At 37.8% G+C, this 25769-nt stretch overlaps 1 protein-coding gene across 7 annotated transcripts; it reads left to right on the top strand.

Moving 5' to 3' along the window:
- Positions 1-28: 28 nt before the first annotated feature.
- Positions 29-22361, top strand: LOC103699326 (amino acid transporter AVT1A). 7 transcript variants are annotated; one of them, XR_602858.4, is made up of 12 exons: positions 29-385; positions 1639-1919; positions 2182-2396; positions 10969-10992; positions 11115-11295; positions 11387-11606; positions 11720-11855; positions 11952-11971; positions 12127-12272; positions 19715-19780; positions 20681-20743; positions 22025-22334. XR_602858.4 is itself a non-coding variant. In XM_026801876.2 (12 exons), exons 1-12 carry the CDS (start codon positions 213-215, stop codon positions 22115-22117), a joined length of 1587 nt encoding a protein of 528 aa, XP_026657677.2. In that variant the 5' UTR covers positions 29-212; the 3' UTR covers positions 22118-22361. The 7 variants fall into 7 exon arrangements, 4 of the variants coding, with proteins under 4 accessions (XP_026657677.2, XP_026657676.2, XP_026657680.2 ...); XR_602857.4 differs by having other exon boundaries at positions 19709-19780; XM_026801876.2 differs by having other exon boundaries at positions 12127-12241; positions 22025-22361.
- The last annotated feature ends 3408 nt before the right edge of the window (positions 22362-25769 follow it).

Genomic DNA, 25769 nt, shown 5'->3' with positions numbered 1-25769 from the left:
AACTCTCTCGAACGGTGATCGCTATCTCCTCTCGCTAACCCGTGACCACATATGTTGTACCCGCGCGTCACCGCCTCTCCCCGCCCTCGCCGTCTTATAAGGAAAGAGAGAGCCGGACTTTCCTCCCGTGTTTCGTTCTCTCCCGATTCTTCTTTCTTGCTTGCAGTCTTTGGAGCGGAGCGTCGCTAGGGTTTAGGACTTCTTCTTCTTGGATGGAGAAATCGTCCGCGGCCATGGCGGAGAAGGACATGGAGCTTTTCATGGAGGACGGCAGCGATGGCAGCGTGGTGGTGAAGAGCGAATTTGGGGATGGCAGCGATTGTGAAGAACAGGAGGAGGAGCCCTCGTCTCCGTTCTACTCTGGGAAATGGCCCCAAAGCTACAAGTTTGGCCTCCTTTCTCCATTCTTTCTTCCATCTTCTTCTCTCCGAGACTTCTTTTCGAGTTATTTATCCACTGCAACTGTTACCAATCTCTGCTCTTTTCTTTTACCGTTCTTCTTTCTTGTTTTTGATTTTTTTATTAGTAGTATCGTTGTTGTTCTTCCTGTTGTTTAAATTCTGGATCTGGAGCACGGAGGCCCCTACCGATGGTGGGATTTCCATTGCTATTTCGTTCATGTTGTTTCTTTAGCTAATCCAACCCTTTGACCTGTTATAACTGGTAAAGAATAGAGCCCACCGCAACGCCCATTTACGGATAGCACGGAGTGGTGAGTTTTTGGCACGTTAGCACCAGCCACCACAGGTAAAGGGGGTGTGGATTAGTGAAAGGAGTGGTAAAAATGTGAACTTGTCACTCGAGAAATAGTCTCGGTCAAACTCGTGGGAAGGGATCGGGAAAAATTATGCCAGGATGATTCTTTAACACATTCCTGCAACCAGGAAGCATGTTCCTTCTTATTTTAGAACTATTCGAGCTAAAATAATTCAATGTATGTGTTCCCCTCTATGACCTGGGATTTTCGACACATAAAAACACTTGTGTAAGTAACGATTCTTACACGATTCTTATGCATTCTTCTAAATGTAGTATATTGACCATGCAGGAAAGAATCCAAGAACGCTATATGCTGAATCCTATAGAACTCATCACCTTTCTTATTTTAGCAACGTCTACCAACTAAAATTACTAAAGTTATCTGGCAAAGTAATGGAAAAATATGAAGAAAATTAAGAATTTATTTATGCGTTTACTATATCTTTTGTCAATATAAATGTTTCTGGGAATTGTGTGTGTTTTTTGCTTGTTTCCCTTTTGCTTTTGGGTGTACTCAGTGGCATATTTTGAAATTTCATTCTGATCTCTTGCTGCCTCATTATTTTGCTTTCAGATAGCATTTCCAAAGTCAAGTTTCATTGGTTATCAAATTAAGCTCAGGATATGCATATAGGTCCAAACAAACATAGATAAGAATACGTAGATGTGACATCAAGATTTGAATTCTTTTTAGAGTTTAATGAAATCACCACCTTGTACCAGTAATATCTGTACTGGTAGCTGAACAAAAAGGATCTCGGTGCTGTCCATAGGCTATATGGATTTATTTCTATGTTCAAGATGTTTTAATGCTTAAGATGTCTGGAATTTCTGTTAATGCATCCATTGGTTCCGGTTCCCATGTGATGGCCCTGACAGGGAAACAACTGATTCTTTCACAATCACTGCAACCCCCAGCTTTGGATACCTTGGGTCTGCTTTGAGTCCTAGATGCTCAAGTTTTGACCTTTGTGCTGAAGGTGGACTGAACTCAGACATGAGATTGCCTTTTATATCTGGTAGCACATTCGAAAAGCAAGAATCAGGTAAGAGCTTGAAGAACACTTTAGCAGCAGATGAGCATGTCTCTTTCCATGTGCAGCATACTGCAGAAGGGTATATTGAACATCGTTGTAGCGTCACTCAAACTGTCTTTAATGGTACACTCATCTACTTGACTAATTGTCATATCTCACTCTCTGTCTCTGTGTGTGTGTGTGTGTGTGTGTGTGTGTGTGTTGTGATTCTTCTTAGACTTTGTATGAACCCTGTTTCATTCTTTTTTGCTGAATCTGTCATATTGTTACTAGTTGTATCGCTGACTTGATTTAATTGCTGACACACTTAATTTATATTCCCAATTACTCATTTTGACCTGTAACTTAATTCGTTTTTTCTTCTCATATTCTTGCTATGAGACAGGAGTTAATGTACTGGTAGGTGTTGGTCTTCTTTCTACTCCATTAACAGTTAAAGAGGCTGGGTGGGCTAGTATGATACTCTTGGTTCTCTTTGCCGCTGTCTGCTTTTATACGGGCGTTCTTATGAAATACAGTTTAGAGAGCAAAGATGGCATTTCAAGCTACCCAGATATCGGGGAAGCTGCATTCGGGAGATTTGGGCGCTTTTTTATATCTGTAAGTTCTCATTATTAAAGCCTTAAGTAATTTAAAATTACAGAAATGAGAAAGAAGAACATACCCTGGCTGGACTCTTTCTGGTTAAAAAAATAGCTTATATGTTGAGTATGCCTCTGCAAAGTGATGATACCCATGCATGATTAAAGCCTTAGACATATTTCCAGCTTCAAATATGCATTGCACTTGGGTACAACACTTATTATCCCCTGCAAAATATGAACCTATAACAAAGTCTTAAGCTTATGGGCTATGCATTAGATCTTTTGACAATAGCTTGGAAAACCATTTGCCTAAAATTTGATACAATGGCTTAAGCATAATGGACATCTGATGACAAGATATGTTATGCATAATACTATAATGCAAGCAATATTATAATGCAAGCCCCCTGGGGTCGGAATTATGTTCATACCTCTCCACCCCCTAATTTGCTCTTCTCAGACACCTCACAAGTGGGTTCCTTGGATGCATGTCTATGTTCCTTCTTGTATGTACCTCTCCATGTTCGCTCTAAAATGCAAAGGAAAAGAAAACAAAAAAAGATGAGATTAAAAGGTAAGAATATTTGTCAGATCTCCAGACAATCTTGATCGATGGGGGTTGAGGGTATCCATTAAAGCTTTTCATAATGTAATGGTAATGGTGCTATCTCTGGATTTCATATTAGAAAAAGTCATTTTCCATGGGCTTGCATATACATGGGGAATTAGAGTGGCCATAAAATGGGTTTCTCCTTTGCACTTTCATATTACAAATGAAAAAGTGAAAGCAGAATCTAGAGATTGGGAAAGAGATAGTTCACACGATAACCTAGCTGTTGCATGTTCTCTTCTTGAAGGTTTTTTGGACTACAGTTAGTTTCTATTACAGATCCGGAGAATGAGATTGAATTCCCATATGACCTAGCAACCAATAATAGACTGATAATAGTTTGAATGATTTGCCCAGCCAAAGTTATCAATCATCAAATGTGGTAGATAAACCAGAGGGGGGGAGGGGCAAATTTCATTAGACATGCAATAAAGTGTTAAAGATCTAGTTGTATTGTAACAAAGTGGAACTCTTTGGTTAGTTAATGTATAATTAACTTACAGGTCGAAAATTAATTGAACTGACTGATTTGCAGGCAAGTATGTTGACATCAGATAGGAACCTCTGGCATCTGGTATAAAATTATACTTTGGAAATTTGGAGAGAAACACAAAGATACATTTGGAAGATCCCCTTTTCAGGGTAGACTGCTAGTATTTTAAAATGAACAAGCTTTGTGAAAACATATACTACATATGAATGCTCTGCTTGAAAACCAATTCATCTTTTGGAAAAATTTTGTATGACTTCTAGATAAATATGAACTGTGAAAGCTCGATCTATTAACCTTTTATACATTTGGGATTTAAAGTTACAGGCATTAAAAAGTATCCACAAAATGACTTTCTTGTTGCATTTAGGCATTTGTTGTTTCCTTTGGCTCTTTGATTTATATTTGTCTTAGATAAGGTCCGCCGAATCGGTACCGAGATCTGCACCGGTCGACGGATGGGTCGGTACGATAGTGCGTGCCGGTTCTGTACCAATACGCTCAATTTTCTTGGTAGAGTTTTTTCAAGTTGATTTAATTGGTTTCAATGTTTTTTTAACTTTTCAATGATTTTAAGTCTAATTTGATTTTTTTTTGGATATTTTTTGATATTTTTATGATTTTGGTTTAACCTAAATGATGCATCTTATTGTTTTAAAATAATATAAATTATAAAATAATTAGTGAGATGTTGCATACTAAAAAAGCAACATGAAATATCTTCAAATCAAGTAGTGAGATAAAAAATATAAAATAATGCAATTAATTATATGTATTTAAAGTACAACATACATACTAATATTTAAAATCTCATCGAGTGGCGCCTCTCGTAGATATTCGGATCATCAACATAGTCAGAAGGCACATCAGCCCACTCCTCTAACCAAGCGACGTTGTAGTCTTATATGTTCATCCCATAAGAAATGCGTTTCGAATTATAAGCACTCTAGAATTTTTCGCTAAAGCTTTGGCTGTAAGAGATGTCTTCTAGTTGATAAAACGACTGTGAAGGGGCCTATCCGAATAAGTCAGCAACAAAATTTGACCTGTAAGATGTTTTGGGCTGCGTAGGATAGTAGCCATCGGAAGATGCCTCAGATGCACCATATCTATATCCGTATGGATTATAGGCTGCTTGTGGCTATGGATAATAGGATTCAGTATACGACTTGGAATCTGATACGTCTATAGATCTTACTCTACGTGCAAGGTCATTTACAGCTGCATCGTGTCCGAATGACCTCGAGAAGCTCGTCTCCTATATGCAATTGGATCCTTGCGGGCTTCACCAAATCGTGCATCGTGGTCCCTATCCTATGTAGCATGCGTAAATTAAGACTCACCGGTGAATCAAAGACCACCCTGCGGCTGTTTCATAAATGGTTTTATGTCCTCCACTCTCTTCCTGCTGCTCCTTGTCTCTAAATCTGAGTAAACTGACTCATCCTCGACACTCTCCTTTGGGGCTGTAGGTGCTTTTTCTTTTTCTTTTTTGGTATGCCGGACAGCTGTCTTCTTACCCTTCTTGCCACTCGCTGCCTGCTTACTCTTCATGCTTCTCTCTATCTGACTATGTTAGGAGGATATATGTCTTCCTCCTGATCGAGTCGACTAGATAGCGTAGTGGCCTTGTCTAAGCATCTCTCGATCATATTTTTGAGAGGATATCTCAGACAAAGAGTCATGTGGTGACCAGCTCCCCCGTGGTTGTGGCTGATCAATTGAAAAGATGCGTAGAATGTTGATCTCTGCCCATTGCTCTCCATTAATCTTAGCCTCGCTGGCTACGAAACTGGCTGGTCGTGGAGGTGATCCTCGCCCATCAAGCTCCGGTTCCTGCTGCTAGCCTACAAGTCATCCGATTATAGGATCATTCTCATCATCAACGAAAGCACTATGGATAGGATGTGTGTACTTTAGTTCTACTTCCTCCTGAATGCACTTCAGCCTCAACCTCAGATTGTGGTGAACATTTTCAAGATCGTTGAGGTGCTTCTGTGTCAAACGGTTCTTCTGCTTGTCGTGGATGAGGGCGAAGGTAGACTAGTTACGCTCACAACCACTCGAGGAGACCGTCTGGAAGAGGATCCAGATAGCTAGTCGCTTAAGATTTTACACAGACAAACCAAAATGAATCCACCATTCGGTTGCAAAAAATATTGAAGAAAATTATATATAAGATAATACCATATTAGTAACCGTTAGGTTAATATCCTCCTGATGTATAACATATCTGGATTCATACTTTTCTTACAACAACTGTCGGTGCCCTTTCTAAATATTTTGGTGTGTGAAAAAGAACCGTATTATTATATATTAATAATTGAAGATACCGATTAACTTACACATGTCACTTAAGTTAACTAACCTCTCCTAGACATAAGCCGGGATTTCTAGATCAAGCTCCATCTTGTAAATCATATTACAAAGAGCGGCTAGAAGCTCGTCATCCATATCAATTTCAGCTACGGTCTACTGAAATCGAGGGTTCGGATAATATGCTGCCGATACAATTTATTATTGTCTTAGTAAAATTGTACAAGTATAGGAGCAGTCTAATTTTTAATATTCTTTCTTACCTGCTAAATGCAAGTTCCTATCCATTTGGTAGTTCCACCGCCACTCAATGATGTCGATGTACTCGTGGGCATATGTTAGATTTACATCCATGATATGAATTTTTGCCCTCTCCATCATGTGATACAAGAAACCCATTTGAGGGTATCTCTCACTGTCTGCCGCTAGAATGGTCTGATAGCCTTCACTATCATAGTGGTCCGTTGCCAGAATGTCTGTCTCATCACCAAGTCCTCAACAATGCTCCCTTTAGTGCCAACCCTCGTATAACTACTTTTTTTCCACTCGAAACTAATAAATATCTAACATAGGGCTACTTTCTTTTCAAGAAGACTATCAAGTGCAACATAGTTGGTAGCAAATCGTGGCTCTTGGTCTCAAGATCTCTTCTCCTGCATATCCCTTCATCAGTGAAAGGACCTATATATGGTTATAAATATATTTAATGATGATTTAGGTTGTCTCCATTGTTTGCTACACCCAAAGAATCGCAATGTCCATCAACATAATATCAATACAATGTGCAGCACATAGGGTCCAGAAAATATGTGGTCGCCGCTCCATTAAGATCTCTTCGGTGGCCTTATATTGTGGCCCATTATCAGTGATAATCTGCACGATATTCTTCTCTCTTACCTAATTAATCACCTCTTCTATCAGTTTGAGGATGTACATGGCATTGTGCACTTGATCAGAAGTATCAAACGACTTATGGAAGAAAGTCTTCGTATCACAATATGTCAGAAAGTTGATAATGCTCCGTCTGATAGGATCGATCCAACCATCACATATCATCGTCAGTCCATATGGGCCACTTGCCCTTGTAATGAGGCAATTCATTTTTTTAGCTCCTTATTACTATCAAGAAGCTTATCGTAGATATTATTTGGATTTGGAGGATTTACACCGGGACTGGCAGCTTGTATGGCAAAAATGGTAGACCTATATATGTATTGTCTGCCACATTCACTGAAATGTGGTTGAAGTGGAACCAGAATCCAAAAGCTTGCCACATATCTTTCTTCAGCAATGTGTCAACCCTCTGCTGCTTTGAATTTCTACTGGAGAAGCCACGTAGATCTAAATCATGAATTGCTGCTCCTGGTGGAATCTCTCTAGATGGCTTCTCTTTGCTACCAAAAGCTCCTAGCATAGATGCAATACCGCCACCGCCTCTGCTGACGACCTTCCTGACTGAGGTCCTCCTAAATTCTGGACCCTGCTGATCGCAGAACTGGAGCTCGACTCATAATATGGGGGCCCAAATCGAGCCCTATGCCTGGCTACCTCATCCTGCTGCCACTGATCATTCAGGCTCGCCTGCATGACACCTAAATCTGTGCCTCGTCATCTGGAGTGGACATCTTCTCTAACTCCATGGAGTTATAGGAATATTGCTTTGTCGCATGGAGGTCCACCTTTGCTTTCTTTTTGGAAACTCTCTCTTTCGCTGCTATGAAATCAACCAAGTGCTTCTTCATCAGCTGCCGAATCTTCTGTGGACATTTTTGATACATAGATATGTCGGAGTAACAATCTGGTTATCCCTCCCACGAATTTTGTGTTATACCAGTTGCACTTCCAATAGTGACCCGCGAGCAGCAATGATCCCAACCAATGTTACGCTCTGACTTCTTTTTTCTTGATGGTTTCATTCTCGCAGTTTTATCAATGACGTCAGTTTATCAATTATTTAAAAATAGCAGAATTTTATTACGCTGAAGATATTTTTTAGCCAGAAAATGCATCTTATATATCTAATACATAATTCTAAATTTTTTATATTATATTATTTATTTATATATTTTTAATAATTTTTAAATTTTTAAATATGTTTAAATATCATAAATTCAAAAAAATATGTTTTCTACTTCAGAAATTACTTCTGAATTATGTAATATGTACTACTAATTTTTCTTAATTTTTAATATTATTTATATATTTTAATTATTTTTAAAATTTAAAAATAAATTTTAAATACGTATTTTAAAAAAATAATTTCAGCTCAGATCCATGTAGAACCTAATAATGGATGCTACATATATATTTCTAGGCTTGTGGGCATATATCAAAGGCTACTAATTTCTCAATTTTTTTCAAATTTAGGCCTAGGCCACTATGCGCATGACCGCATCAAAATTTAAATAAATGGACACCAAATTTTGCTATAGAGTATCTTGCATGCCTCAAAATACATTTCTGATTTTATATTATTTTATTTTTTACTTTTTATATATTTTTTATTTTTTAATCCAAAAATATATTTCTAATTTTAAAAAATATATATAATTTAAAAATTAAATTTCATCGTGGAGATTGTGCATAGACCTACAACATATAATAAAATCAAATCCAAATCGAAAATTTTGGCATGATCTCTCCTTATTTTGCAAATTTCGAGCTATTTTTTTAATCCTTCCCCAAAAAAATTTGAGAAAATAAGATAGAAAAGAGGAAGCACACCTTATTTAGGCTTGGATCTTCCTTTTGAAGTGCTGAATTAGTGTGAAGTTTGCCGTGAGGGGAAGGAAGAAATTTTTTCCGCCTCTCCTAGCACTTAGAAATGATGTTGGGAAAGCCCGAGGCCTTTCCAACATCATTTTATCCCCAATACAAAGGAGAAGGGCGGCGAGGCCTTTCCAACATTATTTTATCATCAGTACAAAGGAGAAGGGAGAGAGCCCGATTCAGAACTGGGTCGACTCGGTTCCAGTTCGCACCGAGTTCAAACGGAACTAGCCGGTTCTGAACAGTTCCAGACTTCCAGCCAGTACGGTCTGGTTTGGACGTTTTTCAGTCGGTTTGGAACTGGTTCATGGCTAGAACCAATTCCGATGTTCGAACTGACCCGGTTTCCCATCGGGTCAGCTCGGTTCGGGCCGAACTGGGCAGTTCGGTCCATCTCCGCTATCCATGGTCTTAGATATAGATATATGTTTGTATATCAAAGGTTACCATCATCTATTTTTCCTCCTTTATTTAAGCTCTTCCAAATTCTATTGGAATTTTGAATGTGGTTTCTTAATTGCATGAGTTTAAATATGGCCAATAGAGTAGTTCCCCTACCTTGCCTACTTTTTGGGCTTGATAGATTCTTCTCTCATCTAAATTTGTCTTGGATTAGATTTTTTTTTGACTCGCCCATGTAGCCTTCTCAACTTATTGTTCTGCTATATGAAATCCTATATTTGATGGGAAAAGGCTTTGATGACGACAATGATGAGAACAATTTCTTTGATGGCTACTGTGTTTTCACATATGCATTCCCTATAATAGGTAAATGTGTATACTAGTGCCTTGATCAAATATGCAATAACATTTGATATATACATTCCCTATGATGAGGAGGCTGTACATCATCTTGTTAAAGCCCGATATACATTTTTTGATCCCTTCACTAATAGCTTAAACTTTTGGGTTCTAGTGGTTAAAATGATATTAGAGCCAAAGGTCATGAATTCAAATCCCTATTTATAGGATAATTTTGTTAATACCACCCATTTATTATCTTGAGTCATTTCTTCTCGACTCATTCCTGCTTGTTACTTAAATCATTCTCGATTTGTTATCTTGAATTATTTGTGACTCATTCATGTCTTAATGTGCGTGGTTGGAGCCACACATGAAGGTGGGATGTTAAGGCTTGGTATACATTGCTGAACCCTTTCCTAATAGATTAAGCTGTTGGGTTCTAGTGGTTAGTCAACATAGCTGATGAGTCTGTAGCATGGTATATACCCAATGATGCATTATGGTACAAACTGATAGTATTGACCTTGCAACTTATAAAATATGCATATATAAAAATATTGCTAATTTTGGAATAGTATAGTGGCAATCATGTTTAAAGATTTGCTTGCCCACAAAAATTGGTGATGCAGAAAAGGAAAAATTAATTTGGAAAAATAATAGATTGTAAAATAAGTTAGAAGAGAAAAATGAATTGTGAACATCCAGCATTGTAAAAGTTCTTCATGAACTGGTTGAATTCAGCCAATGGAAACTTTTTGAAGAGTATACGAAAATGTTGATTTATTCATGGAAGGTCTTCAATGTTCCAAAGTTATGCCTTCTCGATATTAAGTCAGTATAAAATTTGGATAAAAAATGTTGAAAAATTTGCATCTAGAGATTACAAAAGCTTGAAAACTATCACCAGGCATGGTAGTCACATGTTTACTATAGTGCTGAAAGGTTTTGGTGCAAATAGTATTATAGTCATTTCTAGTTCTCATTCTTACTAACTTCACAATGGAGATTGTTCCATGTTTATCCTGACCCTAGTAAAGTTTTAGAAATAACTATTCTGTCTCTAGAATGTTCATCAAAATGTTCAGATCTATTGATGTCGTTCTTTGGAAGTTGGCATATTCTCTACTTAACCCACCTTACCTGAGGGAATTCCATGTTGGTTTAACTTAGTTCTTTGATTGGTATTTATTTTTATCTAAAAGAAAAGTGAAAGCAGCAAAAATATGATGGATTAGTCTATGGACTGCAGCTTTGAAGATAAAAGAGGCACTATGCATTTCAGTATTTATTTGTTGCCTGTAATACACCGACCCTTATTTTTATCTTGGAAGAAGTTAATGCATCAAGATTTTGGCAAGTAATAACCAAAAGTGAGAGCTATAATCATTGCGAAGAAACAATCTGTTAGTCTTTTGGGGATCTTGCAAATTTGAACTGCACAATTAATAATAAATTGCAGACTATCAAATTCAGTTTCTTCTGACTTAATAATCAGTCTTTGTGTTTCTTGTGGTTATAGTTTGGTGATTTCTGCCCTTTGCATATCAAGTGTTTTTGCTATAAGATTACAGCAATAGCATCTGTAACTGAGGGAACTACTATAATTGTTTCCCGTATTTTTGTTTGTAGTGTCTTAATGCTCTTATGTTCATGATGCAGGTTGCATTATACACAGAATTATATGTAAGTGGAGATCAAATTCTGATCCTAGGAGAGCAAATCATTTGATTTCTGCTATCTGTTGATGGTCAGATTTATGAACCAATCTGCAAATTTACCATATTTTTCTTATTCCATGAATGCAGTCATATTGCGTGGAATTTATTATATTAGAAGGTGATAATCTCACAAGGATCTTTCCTGGTGCTGGTTTTGATTTGGCTGGGATACACGTTGACTCTTTGCACTTTTTTGGAATGTTGGCTGCTTTGCTTGTTTTACCAACTGTTTGGCTGCGAGATCTTAGAGTCATCTCTTACCTTTCAGGTCCAACTTATCATGTTTCATGGACATGTACTGTTAAGTTATTCTGTATTGTAATATCTTATAAATTTTTTACAAATAATTTTCTCTGCAGCTGGTGGTGTGTTTGTCACTATGCTGATTTTCCTCTCAGTACTCCTTATTGGTACCACGGAAGGAACTGGGTTCCATCTGACTGGTAATGCGGTGAAGTGGAGTGGTCTTCCTTTTGCTATTGGTGTATATGGTTTTTGTTTCTCCGGACATGCAGTGTTTCCCAATATTTACTGGTCAATGTCTGATCGCACAAAATTCAACAAGGCATTGTTAATAAGGTATGGCATCATAAAATTTTAGAATCAGGGCATTAAGTGGTTGAGACTATGTAGGTATATGTGCGCTGTTCATTTCCTGAAAATTTCTTCTTTTCTGTTCTACTGGGAAACAGTTTCACTCTGTGCGCAGCAATCTACGGCTCTTTTGCCACCATCGGATATCTCATCTTTGGTGAAAGCATACTCTCTCAAATAACTTTGAATTTGCCAAAACATTCCTTTTTTGCAAAAGTTGCCTTATGGACAACGGTAAATGTCTGGTCGATTAGTGTAAATTTATCTTGTTTCTAATTTTTCTTTATACAAATTTTTATCCTAACAATCTAATTCTATCCTCATTATCAGGTGGTCAATCCTTTGACCAAGTATCCTTTCTGGCTTCAAGAATTTGAACATAAAGCATCTACTCTTTGTTATTTTTTGGTCTGTGCATGTTTTGCAAACATGCATGCTTTGTGTTTGGTTGCCTGTCTCTGTTACGTTATATCTCTACAGCTATTTTATCCTTAGCTATGAACAGATATGCGCTATTGCTAAATCCACTAGCCAGGAGTTTAGAGGAGCTGCTTCCTGTGGGACCTGCAAATGAAGTTTGGTGCTCCATGTTACTTAGAACTGCTCTTGTCATTTCAACAGTATGCATTGCCTTCCTTCTGCCCTTCTTTGGTATGTATTTCAGTTAGTGTTTGAACAAAGATCTGATTTCTACTCATACCTGTATGGTCTCTAAGAATATAAAGGCTATATTGCTTGGGCAGTTATTTGTTCGAGTTTGGACAATATTCTTGTTATTTATAAGTGAAATATAAAAATTGAGATGAAGCATTGGGCCATATACATATAGTCAAAATGGAATCACTCTGTGTACAGGTTAACACATGTACGGGAGTCCATTTGCAACTAATATAAATAAGAGTACATATGACAGCACACTTAACAAGTAGCAAAGATAGACAAGCAATACATTATTATAAGCCTTTTTCTAAAGATCTGTTCCCTCAATCAACATGTATCCTATTCTAGGAGTTTTTCTTTTTTGACCACAAAATATATATTTTATCTGCTGACTGGGAAGTGAAAACAAATGGAAAGGGGTATAGTAACAAAGTTATATCTATAGACAAGAAGAAGCAGACATGCTGAATTTGCAGAGTGAAATGAGATGATATTCAATATGTACAGTAACGATCTTGAGAAGATCAGGTTTTATACAATGACAAATCTTATGCCCCAAGCTGTGTAAGAGTTTTGCGTGGATCTCTAGGTAGGAAGGACAAAGGCTGCTGATGTAGATGTTGGTTAGGTACATTGTGCACAGTAGAAGAATAATCATATTCTCCCTAGGACTTGAATTTTGATTGGGCTATGATAGTACCAGACATCAGGAGCAAGTATTTGACTGCAATATTCCCTAGGACATGAACCTCACACAGCCTATGAGTAGAAACCAAATTTTGCATGCAGGTACTATGCCATGCTTTAGATCTTGGTACATTCAACATGTCTGTGCTGCAAGATACATGCAATACATTAGTTTCTTATGCTTCCCTTAATAAATTATTATCACAGCTGGGGATTCTTTTTGGTTTTATGCTTATTATTAAGACATTTGAAATAGAAAGGTTTGAGGATTCATTTTGCTTTTGTGCTTGTTATTCTTACGATATTTGATTATAAAAAGGCTTTATGTGTAAGCTGTTGATCTTATAGTTAACATCATACAGAATAAAGTTGAAACCAAAGGCGATATTAATTAGATGAAATACTTTATTTCATTCTTTTGAGGCAATAAGAATGTTCTCATTTCAAACTGATGCCCCATGACTGGCAGTCCTTGTTACTGGATTCTTCTTTCTTTTGCACTTCCTTTTGTATTTTTGATATCTATAGTTTGTAATGCCTTGAAATGTTTTCAATTTATGGGAATTCCAAGGACCTTAGTGACCATCTAAGACCTGCAAGCATGGTATGCCGTACCGTATTGAATCGGACGTTACCGGTGGCGTAGCGACATTTGGTACACCAAAAAACCATGTACTGTACCGACACTATACTAGTGTGACACCAGTACAGGGTCTGGTATCGAGACGGCGAACCTTGCCTATATGGGCTCGTTAATAATAATAGCATGCTTAATAGGCTCTTATTTTTTATTATCTATCTGAAATATTTAAAGCATTATGAAATAATTATGAGTATTGATATTGTTATTCTACTGTATTTTTATATATAGACATAGCCAGGAGTGGGATCTTAACATGAAAGTACAGGAGTATTCTCTTGTCTAAGCCTTCTTTGTTATCACGTAGATACTCTTATATTGCAGTTATCTTTTATCTTTGCTTCTCAACATGCAACTAACTTGCTTCACGCATCAAGTTCTCAGATTATTTTTCTTTCCATGTGCTTTTCAGTTAGAAAGTTCAAAATATGAATTCATAAAATTAACAAAGGTAGGATAATTAGTTTTTCCTGTTGTGTACTACATAAAATAATTTTAATCCATCTGGGTGTAGGAGTCTAAAATGCATGTGAATGCATGAGACGTGGTTTTATGAAATGGTCAATAATATTTAATTATTTTTAGTTCACATGAATCTGATACACTTAAAATGCTCCTTTTGGGAGTTGTTGCAAAATTGAGTCCCTATGACACTGGCTTCTAGGATGTGTTTTACAAGAAAGTATATTGAAGCAAACAAATTCTTTTATCTTCCTTTTGCATTTTTATTTTGCAAGCTATCAAAAATACATGTCAGCACTTGCACCATTATACTTCAACCATGACCTGCAACATGTGTCCCAGGCATGGTCGACGGAACCGCCTGGTTTGGGGCGTATCGCTGGCAAATCTGACGGTTTCGGCAACCAAAACGAGAAACCGGCGATGGAGGAGAAGGAGAAAAAAGAGTGGAAAAGAAAAAGAGAGCATGGGCGGGAAGGAGAGGGAGAGGAAGGAAGAGAGAGGGAGGTGGAGGCCGGCCAACGAAGGGCTAGGGAGCGTGCAGAGGAGGCGAAGGAGGGGCTTCGCTTTCAGTTTTCTTATTTCGTTTGAAACACGGCTTTTAGAGGGGGCCATTTTTATTTTTGCAATTTTTAAGTGAAGTCGGCAAATCTCTTGCTGATTAAAAAAAAAAGTGAAGTCGGCAAACCTCCTTCCTGAGGCGGTGCCCCTTCTTCGCCTCCTCCGCACGGCTCGCCAACCCTCTGTTGGCCTTCTCGGCCTCTGCCACCCTCCTCTTCCCCTTTTCTCTCTTTGCCTCTCGCATTCTCCCTCTCCTTTGCCCCCTCTACTATGTCGGTATGGGCTCGACATGGAACGGCACGGGGCTGCACCAATCCGTGCTGTTGGGCAAGCGGTCGGACCTCGGTTCCGACACAACAGTCTTTGGTCCCAAGCATACTGGGCTAGATTTGCAGATGGAAAGGTGTCAAATCGAAGTTTTGATGATCCTATATTACTGGCTATCATCCTAAAAATCAGCTTTGTGTGGATTAAGAATGAAATCCTAAATAAGGCAACTTTGGACAAGAGAAGAGCCCGCCTCTAGCTCTCCGAAAGGGAGACATATCTTGTTAGTTGCATAATTTTAATCAATGTTACTAGAGAGCAACTCATGCAAGAACACCCTTAGAAGGGCCACTTAGGGGTGGCAATTTTTGACCTGCTTGCAAATGACCCATTTTAAGCATGTTCTGGTTTGACATAAATGGGTTTGGGTCATAAATGGGTCAATTTGCCTTGACCTATTTATTAAATAGGTCAAGTTTAGGTTTAAACATTTGACCTGTTTAACTCATTTTGACCTATTTAATAATTAGGTCAGGTCATGACATGACCCATTTAACATGTTTAAGACCTATTTAATCCATTTAAAATCTATTTAACTTGTTTCTTTCTTGTTTAACCTGACCTTCTTAACCTATTTAACTCGTTTAAATCCATTTAATCTATTAAAAACTCACATAACCCGATTAACCTATTTAACCTAATTCGACTTGTTTAATAAACAGGTTATGCAGATCGGGTTCAGATCTGAATTTATGACATGTTTAATAAACAAGTTAGGTTTGGTTTGACAAATTTTGTGACCCGCCCTGCATTTGACCCAACTCGCATTTGACCCGACTCCACTCGGATTGCCACTTTTAGGGCTACTACTAAGAAAATGGACATGTTTCATTATGGGGAATTTAAGTCCGAGACGTTTGAAGACGAGGCAAGGTCCCATTTTGGTGCCCCATTTAGATGCATGCTAGTATTTGTCTTGTATGCTTGCATATTGATATTTTATGCATATGCTTTCATGTGGGTATTTTGGGAGAAGTTGCAAATAAGAGGGGTGAAAAACATTACACATCAGGAATCCTGAATGGCTTAGGTGAAAGGGTATACAAATAGATGGCTTAATCATGAATGGCTTAGGTGAAAGGGTGTACAAATAGGTGAAAGGATGGAAATTCAGCCAAGGCCTGCCAACCCTCCAGCACTAATCCAAGATGGGCTAGGGCGGAGTTCTTTTATAATCTGGTAGAATATGAGATTAGCCTGCAGAGCTTTTTGGGTTACCATGGGGTGAATTAGCTTTAGGACCCAATTGGCAAGCCCTTTTAGTCCAGGGTGTCAGAGCACCTCTAATGACAGAAAGGCTCGATTTGCTTCAGATAAAGGGGACAGACAAGATGGAAAACTCAAAAGGCTGGACCATGGAATAAGGAAAGGGGAGTCAGATTAGGGATTTGTAGTGTCATTGGGTTCTCTCTACCCTGTTATTCTAGTTCATTCAGCCAGCCTTAAATTTACCCCTCTTTCTCTTGGCTGCCATTAAAACTAGCATCTCGGACCCAATTTTAAGCCATAGGATTGAGACAAAACACAAAGGAGAAGACACATGCCCATATCTCCACACATAAATCCTAGCATCAAGCAGTTCTTCCACATGTCTATATCAAAGGGAATAGGCTCCACCTCCATGACTCCCTCCCCTTATATTGATGGTCTTTTTTTTAAATTTTTTTTTTCTACAATATCGTGATTTGTTCCGGTAGTTTAGCCTCTTATTATATGACTATTCCCTTGTATACTGTGATACTTGTGGTTTTGTTTTTAAAGGATATGAATATTCCATTGATTATTTGTTAGGAAATGACTGTTTAGATCTCTTTAGATATGGTTATTTCTATGATACTTTTATGTTTTTATTATTTCAGTATTTTTATTTATCTTGCATTACAGTTTAAGTTTAGCAATTTTCTTCATTGGGTTTTTGGGTCTAATATGGGTCCATATGAAATAAAGGGATTGACTTTGGGCTTACATTTTTCAACCTGATTAGAAATGAGCTAGATCCAAGTTGATGGGTTTTTGACCAAACTTGAATTTGAAACAATCAGAACTTGAAACGACCCAGCTCAGGGCAATTCCATTGCTGCCCTTGCGTATAGCCATGATATTCAATCCTTGGCATGTACATACCATAAAGGACCTGTTTGGGTATTCCTGTAGGAAAAACATGCAGGAATTTGAGAGAGAACGGATGCAGGGGGGAAGGAAGAAGGGAAGAGAGGAAGAGGGTGGTGGATTGGCAATGATGAGGGAAAATGTCGAAAATTGCAGGAAGAAAAAAGACCCACATAGGTCTCTCTCTCTCTTTTTTTTCTTTGGGATGGGGGATTTTGGGTTGATAGCAACTCAACCTCGTAGGCTGGCGAATCCACAAATCTAGCTGGAAAATCCGGCCAAATCCTGCTGGATTACGCAAAAAGGTCCTAAGGCATTTCAGCAGGGTGAATTATAAAGGGCCTCTAAGTATGATTTTCATGGTTTCAAAGTATGTAATATATGAACTTGACCTCTGTCATATCCTTTGTAGCTCCCAGAAATATCACCTAATTTTTCAATTAAGCTTCGTTGAGTTCAACTAATTTCTATAAGTAATGTTTGAGGTCAAAAGTGAACAATCCAGTAGTTACACTTTTGAGAAAGAAGAACCTTAAGACGTTCTTTCTGCTTTCAGTGGATGGTTATTAATATAATTTACTGCCTTGTTTTCAACATGGCCTGCTTCCTTTAGGCTGTTGTGATCAGCTAGTTGTAGCTTGACCTCTCATGTGACCTTTTTCCTTGGCAAACACTTTTTTTTCAATGAATGCTATCAAACATTTTTGCCAGCCAGATGTTTGACTAAATGTTCAAAAGAATATTTGATAAAGCTTATGCGCTGACCTATTGACTAGCTAGGTGGATCCAATCACATATCATAGTAGCTGACCTGCTGCTTCCTGTGAACAGGGGTAATTGCGTTTGAATTGTGTACTAAATCATCATGAACCTAGTTGTGTATATCTTATAAGTTCTGAACCTGAAATTCAGTTTCATGAGGTAGAGAGGACCTAAGCCTAGTCCTGTGCCTAATAAGAAATTGGGTTCAAACTTCAAAGTGCGGTGTTGGGAAGGGGTGGGGATAGGAAAGGTTGTTGGAGGGGTAAGAAGAGAGGGCTACAAGTCTGATATAGTGTTGAATGCAGTTGGTGGTTCTGAGGGAAAAAAAGAAATGATGGAACATGATCATTGAAAGCAGGGGGTTTCTTCTTCATAAGTAACTGGAATTCTTAGGAGGTGGGTGGTTCAAAGAGAAAGGAGGCTTGGGGATTAAGTTGCAACCATGGTGGGCTTTTGAGAGGCTTCAACAAGAGGCAGATGGGATTAGGAGTGCTATTGGGTCAAGTCAGGTTCGGATATTGTCTCATCTAGAAACAAGTTGTTGAGGGGTTTGGGTCTACATTTGGATCCATCCACTCTCCATCCATTAATAGGATTGGGTTGGGTTAAGGTGGAATTAGGTAGGGATCGGATCGGCTAGAGATTGGGTCTGAGTTGGACAAGGTCTGGGTTGGATTGGGTATGGATCAGGACCAGATTTGTGTCATGAGCAGGTAACAATTTTTTTTTGGAAAGCTCAATTCTCTTCATGCTTGTAAATTATTCAATGATGAGATAAAGTCAAAAGTATAATTGATAAGTTCTATAAGAAAGGTAATGTAAAATATATATTATCTATAGTGTAAACTGTCACACATGAATTGGGTTGGGCTCAGGTTGAGTAGGGTTTGTTGCCGCTAACTTCTGAGCCGAGGCCAGGACTTTGCTCGGCCCACTTTGAGGTCGGTAAGAACCAATCTGAATGAGGTTGGATGAGACCGAGGTGAAGAAGATTTGGTCGCCTTCGAGGCTAACCTGCAAGAAGTCTACTTGTCGGAAAGTTTCTAGCAATGGACCCTCCGATGCTTAAGTCAGAATAGTAGAGCAACAGTATAGAAGGGAGAAATTTTATAGAAAGTAATATCCAAAATAAGCTTACCTGAGGATCCCAGGCCATCCTTTTATATATGGTAGAATACTGATCTGTTATCTGATTTGGCGTGTTGTGCCTTAACTGCAGAGTAACGGTTGGCTGCACATTACCAACGTGGTAATCGTTCTGTGTGAGTAGCACGTGGCAGCAATTATACTGATCATACGTTGACTGCAGTATCGCTATAACTGCTGGTCTTTATTAGCACGAGCAGGGTGGCATCTCGGTTTTCACCAAAATTATTCACCTCCGTTAATACCGAGGTCAAAGAAGTCCGTTTAAACCGAGGTCAAGATGTCCCATATTTCCCCCATCAGGGTCCATGAAAATCAAACCTACACCCTTACTTTTAAATGACCAGACTGGGTAAGGTTCAGTTGGCCAAACCTTTGGTAGATCTAAATCCGAAAAATTATGTGGGTCTATCTCTGGAACCATGCCTAACCCATAGGTGTATGGCGCTTGATTTGGATGTGGAACAGTTCAAAATGATGCATTCTTATCTCCGTCAATTGGTTATTTTTATCATTCTATATGCCTGTCCTGTTGCTTACATTTTCATGCTATGCAAAGGTTATTGTAGTATATGTTAATCAGATTATCAATTTGCTGATCATTCTATTATGATTAATGGTTGTACCAGGGCATAGTTTTGTTTCGGTTTATTATTAACTGTAGTTGATAGGCTGCCTTTTTTTAGTTGATTTCTTTTTTGCGTTCCATAAATTTTGTTTCTCACTATCTCAGTTGCAGTCGATCATGCCGTTTTGTGCAGGACTTGTGATGGCTTTGATTGGATCCCTCCTTAGTATACTTGTGGTATTTCTTTTAACTTTATCTTTATGTAAATAGTCATGCAGGATGAGTATGCAGTTTTTTTTGGAAGCAATTTTTGGAGACTACATCATATGCATGACAATGCATGTTGAGAAACTGCAAATATGTCATTCTGCTTAAATACAAATGATAATATGTGCTAGAACTGTACTGCATTTTTTTAAGACTTGGCTCTTTTTTTGTTTTTTTTTGGTGGAATAAGGTTTGGGTCTTAGCTGCACTAGTGGCAACTTGTACTTTGACATAAATTGTGATACTTGATTTCTTAAAGATTATTTTTAATAAAAACTGTAACATCTCATATAAATGAACGGGAAAACAAGGATATGTCAGGGCCAACCTGCAAATGGTTATATTTTGGAGAAAAAAAATCGCAGAAGTTGTTATAGAGGATATCATAATGCTTATTTTGATTCGGAAGAAGGTTTTAAAAGGCAGACTGTGAGTAGTAGTATAATTCATGTTGGTCATTATTATGAATTGACTGGATAGTATCTGTTTTCTACTGTAAATTGTATATGACTTATCGTTGTTCGGCACGAAATTTATAATAACGCCAGTCTATGTCCAACTGAATCAGCGTAAAGACTATCTAGCATTTTCCATTTATATATGTGCAAAAACCTAAGCTACATTCATAGCTAATACATTGTTTGGGTAGTCTTCTGTATTATATTATTTCTTCTTCTCTATGACTCTTTTTCCTACATCTTTTCAGCTTTGTGGGAAAGAATTCTTTAATGAACAAGCAATCATGACAATGTTTATTATCAAAAAATCAATCAGATTTAGTGAAAGGATCATAAATCGTCACCTTTGTTATACCGGAAGAAACAAGAGTCTAGCGAGAGCATAAGCAATCTAATAATGTATTCTTTGCAGGCAGTCATAATGCCAGCTCTCTGCTTCTTAAAGATTGCAAGGAACAAAGCTACCCATTTGCAGGTAGGTATGGAGTTATTTTGGTTTGAGCCTTCACGAGAGTTCCCCCCTATGGAGGAAAACTTTGGGACCTTTTCAAAGTAGACATGTTATCACATTAATATTTTTGTCATGCTAAGATGCTTTCAGAGTGAATGATCTGTAGATTAAAGGGATTCATTAACTTAATGTTTGGTCCTCTTTAATCGGTTTTCGCTGAAATGAACCTACATCGACCCCTAGTTTTGAGTTTCAGTTTCAATAGTAGTAGACATGTTATCACATTAATATTTTTGTCATGCTAAGATGCTTTCAGAGTGAATGATCGGTAGATTAAAGGGATTCATTAACTTAATGTTTGGTCCTCTTTAATCGGTTTTCGCTGAAACGAACCTACATCGACCCCTAGTTTTGAGTTTCAGTTTCAATAGTTTCAATTAGTTTTGGTTAAAACCGATTGGTTTTGGTCCACTTTTTTAGGTGGTTTTGACTGGATGCTTTGCTAATGTCCTTTTTTGATGTTTATCATTAAAATAGGGTTATTTATTTATTTCTTTAGGCATATAGACTATCAAGTGTCAACTTTTGGTAGTTTTCATCTTTTTCTTGATTTTAACGAGGATACAGATAATAACTGTAACCCTGAACATGGGCATTACCCTTGAAAAGGACCTTATTATTAATAAAAGGACCAATACAAACAACTAGACAGGAGACACCACCATTCATATTAATGACTTTTTTTTAAATAAAATAAGTATTTTATTTATAATTACTTAAATTAAATAGTCAATTAACCTTAAAAATGTGAGGGAAAATCCAAATTCAATAAATTTATGAATTATACTAAAAAAATGATGATGAAGAAATTTCAATGCACTCGGCATTGAAAAACTTTTGCATTGCTAAATATAATAATTTTTTAACAATTGAAGCTCAAGAAGTAATTGCTCTATAATATATGGCAATACAAGATACCCATATACCCATGTAGTTTTAATCATATGCAACTCAAAACTATTGAAACCACACAAATAATGAATTTACATATCATAAATTGCTATGCTATATTTTTCTTGACTTCTTTTTCTACTTTTTTCAACATTTTTGAGATTTTTCTGATTTTGATGACTGGAACTCCAAATGCTGGAGCTAGTTCTGCCAAAACCACCGAAACTTCCGAATTGAATTCAAAACCAAGTTTTCAAACCTTGTCAGTTATAAGATTGTTTGGAGCATAGGTGGAGAAAAATGTATGCTGTGATAATGCTTCTATTCATCTTTCTGCATGCTCATGAATTTCAGGTCATTGTGAGCATTGCAATTGTTGCATTGGGCATTGTCAGTGCAGCCATAGGAACGTATTCTTCAATAACACAGATCACAAGTAGCTATTGAGGTGAAAGCTTTCAGAAGCAGCTACTGCAGTAGATACTTCAGCCGTTTCAATTAAATTTGGGTTGAATAACTGTCTGCTTGATGTCTTGGCAAGGGCATCATAAAATATATGGCACTGTTGGCCTTTTTATTATGTAAAAGGATGAGAGATGAAATAGATAATGCTAAACTATAGAGTTTGTGACATAAATAATTAGAAGTTGGTTTCTGAAATTCACATATTGTGTAGCTTTCTTTTTTTTTTCCTTTTCTCTGCTTTCTTGATGTTGCTAGTGTCTTAAATTTCTTTTTTTAAAAAATGTTATGAGTTGATTGCTCTTATCAGCAGAGGAAGATCTTTGGAAATTTTAAACATTTTTGTACTTGGGTTTCATTTATGAATTTACACCATAAAAGGGGTTTTAGAGAAACAAGTAGTCATATGTTGCAATTTTATTATTTGTAAAATCCTGAGATGGAGGGAGCTCTGACGTGAAAACATAGCATATATTATTTGAAGCGATCATAATCTGATCTTTTTATGCCTAATCAGTCTAGTTGGTGCTTCGTTTTTGAATTAGTTTGTGTCATTCGGTGGGCCGTGATTGTTGTTCTTGTTCAACGACTAGGAGTTTTTACCCAAGATTAGTAATGTGTTGATGCGCTCATTTTCATTCTGTAACAATTTTTTTCATGCAAGCCTAATTTTACATATGGAAGGTGACGTCGTTGGAGTCATTCCTTTGAAGAGAGAGTTGAAATAAAATATTTTATATTCTAGCATTATTTTGTGGATGACGTTTGAGTTTGCAACCAATAATTGGAAGGAGGAGGAACTTTTTATGAATGGAAAAGCCAACCTCTGAAAGATTCATAGCCTTTGTCAATAACTAATGGCTTTCCTTCTAGTTTCCCTTGTTTGTCATTAATTGACCAATGTCCATGGAAAACATGGATACATTCAATGAGCATGTGAATCTCACAACTCTTCTGATTAATTGTTGAAGATTTGTCCTTCCTCATTCCCTTATGATAGGTCAGGTTAATCGCCCTGACTTGATTTGGTACTCCTTAAGCTTGCTTTTTTATTTGCAATCCACTTTGTTTGATCCCAGGTTGCTGATCTACAAGCTTGCATTTTTATTTGCAATCCTCTTGACCTGCGTTGGAACTTCTGGAGCTTGATTTTTTTCATTTGCAGTCTACTTTGTTTGATCCCAGATTGCTGTCCTCGAGCTCTAGGAGGTCCATAATCTTGCAGTTCTGGGTAAATCCAAGAATTCTAAGGTACATTGTATGAGGGCAAGTATTGGTGCAATAGTAAGGCTCCATTGTGACCGGGGTTCAAGGGTTTGACATATGAAAACAGCTTCTTCGCAAGCTAGGTTGATGTTTGATATATTTGACGCTCTCTAGGCCTCGCAACAGCAGGAGCTTCATGAATTAGGAGGTTCATTTATGCACACACTTGTCATGTGGATTGATAGGTCTCTAAGAGGAAGAAAAAAAAAAGCAGAGATTATTGCTGCACATCAGATTTAGACACTGGAAATCATCATCTTTTGGATAATGTTTTTTTTTTCCCCTTTATTTTGAGAGTAAGAAGGAATTGGCTAAGGCAGAAGAGGTGGGGAGAGGTAGCAAGTACTGTGGCAGCCTTTGACCTTGCAACAGTGACATTACTGTAATATTTGTTATTATTGTTTCTATTGTTATTATCTGAAAAATTTTGCAAGAAAAATCCATTGATTTTTCCTAGATATGGTGACTTTGGACTTTATGTGACTATTGCATGTAAGCCTCTTCAACCAATACAAGAACATTGCTACATGTGCAAACAATATGTGTGCATCCATTCTCAACTCGCATGCTTTGAAAATATATGCATTCATTTAGGAATAGGCGTATAATGATTTTGAATGATTTGTTTTTGTCAAAAATAAAACGTGTCTCCTTTTTATGCAAAAACGAATAGAGAGATCTGTTTTGTAACTCGACAAAATCCTCGTTCTATGGTCCAAAAAATGTAGGATTGATGGGCTGGTTCATCCCAGTGCCTGTCCATAATCCCTTTTGCTCTCTTTAGCTCCCACCGAGGTACAACACCCGCGGCAGCAACCATCTTAAACATGATCCATGCTTGAATATGATGTGCACATGAAACACTGAATATAAAAGGAAGATTCTAATGGGACGGCCATCATATTATTCCAATACTGAACACTAGGTTAAGAAATAAAACACAAAAACAGAGGCAAGAGGAAGTGGGAGAGGCTGTTGATCCCGATATCACATGATCTTCAGATATGAGAAATCACTGTTAAATTTCTTCTGACCTCTTGGAAATCTGGAGATTATTGGATGTATGGCTTCTTCTTTTTTCTATATATAGCAGCACCTTTTCAATTGAATGTGAAGTACTACGTTACCAGCTATCCGTGCAGGCCTAACATTTCCATTCGCTGTACACAGGATATCTATCGTACGCATAGAGTATCTGGATATTAAAGGTATGTGACTACACAAATATGTTAACCATGCAATGGGGCAGCCTTTACATTTCCGACCCAGCACAGGATATCATGCGAACAGCGTACCTGGATACTGGAACTCTAGCTCCTCCCCTCAAAATAATTAGAGTTCGCCAAAAATAGTTGGGATCAGAAAGAGCATCCTAGGTTAATGGGGGTGCAAATACACTGAGCCTATCAATAAGTCTCCACCGTACGATTGATTGGTGCTCTCCTTCCATCCCTCAAATCCGTGGACCGTGGACATGGTGGGGAAGAGGGCCACATAGTACCTCATCTAGCCATATAAGGCGTTGGCCGTAGGACAATGGCACCATTCGTCCTCTCTACTTTTGAAGAATTTGTTGTTTGCACTGCATTCATCCCATGGCCGTGCACACAGCTGCTGATTTTTAGAAATTATTGTCCACATTGTATCAATCATATGGCCGTGCATGCAATGACCACTGATTTCTATGGATCTCATTCACGGAGCAGAAATCTCGAGGAATCATTATAGAAATCAGCTGTCATAATTGGCTGCATGCACAATCATGCCGATATACACAGTACACATAATAATTTCTTCAGTGAGCTCCATTTATCAAACATGTATCTCGATATACCATTATATGAACCAATGGCCGTGATGGGCTCGACCACGTTGGCGCACAGAGGGTAGGCGGTAATTAGAACTGGCTCAACCCATAGGCAATTGAAGCGGTCACCTTAGGCCCCAGCCCCTACATGCATTTATTAGAGTAAGTTCTAAGGCAAACGTTTAAATACATTGAGGCCCCAAATGCATTTATGTTAGGACGTATTTTTTATCTAAAGAAATTTATTATCTCTTTCCTTATTTATGTATTGAGGCCTCCAAATGTATTTATGTTGGGGCTTTTGAGTTCGCCTTAGGTCTCCAAATGCATTGAGCCACTCCTGGCTGCAATTTTCCTTTTCTTTATTTTTCCCCCCTCAAACCTAATGGATTCTCAAGTCTCTCCTTTGGAGAGAAAGGAGGGCGTACCGCGGGATTCTCCAAGAAGATCACGACAAGGGGCAGCCCATGGTACAGCGTCACGCCTGTGGGCCGGATCCCTAGCTCGTCTCTGACTGAGCTACATTTCTCGGTCTTTTAGATGATTTGTAATTGCTTTGGCCTT

This window comes from Phoenix dactylifera, chromosome 1 (assembly GCF_009389715.1).
Source record: "Phoenix dactylifera cultivar Barhee BC4 chromosome 1, palm_55x_up_171113_PBpolish2nd_filt_p, whole genome shotgun sequence".
Taxonomy (NCBI): domain Eukaryota; kingdom Viridiplantae; phylum Streptophyta; class Magnoliopsida; order Arecales; family Arecaceae; genus Phoenix; species Phoenix dactylifera.
This window is presented reverse-complemented; position numbering and strand designations above follow the sequence as displayed.

Bases quoted from the DNA above. Each gene is read 5' to 3' on its own strand.
- LOC103699326 (XM_008781359.4), top strand. From the start codon at position 213: ATGGAGAAATCGTCCGCGGCCATGGCGGAGAAGGACATGGAGCTTTTC. The intron at 386-1,638 runs GTTTGGCCTCCT...TGGCCCTGACAG, and splicing joins AAATGGCCCCAAAGCTACAA to GGAAACAACTGATTCTTTCA. The intron at 11,296-11,386 runs GTCCAACTTATC...TTTTCTCTGCAG, and splicing joins AGTCATCTCTTACCTTTCAG to CTGGTGGTGTGTTTGTCACT.